Here is a 710-nt window from a genome sequence, read left to right on the forward strand (position 1 = left end):
GCACCTACCTCCACTCTCTGCTCTAGGATGGAGAAGATCCGCTCGATCCCAATGCTGACCCCCACGCAGGGAACCTTCCGTCCCTTGGGATCAAACATCCCCACCAGCCCGTCGTAGCGACCGCCCCCGGCCACGCTCCCAACGCCGACTGGCTCCTCCACATGGTCGTTCTGCTGCTGCAGCAGAACAGCCTCAAAGATCACCCCCGTGTAATAGTCCAGGCCCCGCGCCAGGCTCAGGTCGAAAGAGACCTGCAGGACACGAGGGAAGCCCCGTCACTGGGCGCACTCTGGGCGGGGAGGGCCCAGGCTGCCCGGCCACGGGGGCAGCACTCCCTCCTGCCTCTGCACCTCCTCACCTTCCCTGTGATGCCAAACAGGGTCAGGTACTCGAACAGCAGCTTCATGTCCCCCAGCCCCTCCTTGGCCAGCTTGTTCTGGGACAGCTTTGGGTCCTGGAGAAGCCGCTCAATCAGGTCCAGGCCACCTGCGGGAACCAGCCATGCCTCAGGTCTGCCAGGCAGCAGCACCCACAACCAGGGGCCCAGCCAGCGTCTACGTGCCTGGCACCCTTCCCTCGCTGGCCCTGCCTGCCTGGCCTGGGAGAACAAGGGCTCGACCCCCCAGTGCTCACCGTGAAGCTGGACATACTCCCCAATGCGATCCGCAGCCTCGGGAGAGAGCCCCTTCTCTCCTACCATCTCGCTCCTC

General features: G+C 64.9%; 1 protein-coding gene across 1 annotated transcript; it reads right to left on the reverse strand.

The window, feature by feature from the left end:
• Positions 1-8: 8 nt before the first annotated feature.
• LOC104515870 (histidine--tRNA ligase, cytoplasmic-like) lies at positions 9-706 on the reverse strand (the record flags this gene model as incomplete). The annotated part of the gene is made up of 3 exons (XM_010160004.1): positions 9-251; positions 359-486; positions 634-706. Coding segments are annotated over 3 exons (444 nt in total), but the record flags the coding sequence as incomplete, so codon positions are not given.
• Between the last annotated feature and the right edge of the window lie 4 nt (positions 707-710).

Source organism: Eurypyga helias, unplaced genomic scaffold (assembly GCF_000690775.1).
Source record: "Eurypyga helias isolate BGI_N326 unplaced genomic scaffold, ASM69077v1 C15385123, whole genome shotgun sequence".
NCBI classification, from domain to species: Eukaryota; Metazoa; Chordata; class Aves; order Eurypygiformes; family Eurypygidae; genus Eurypyga; species Eurypyga helias.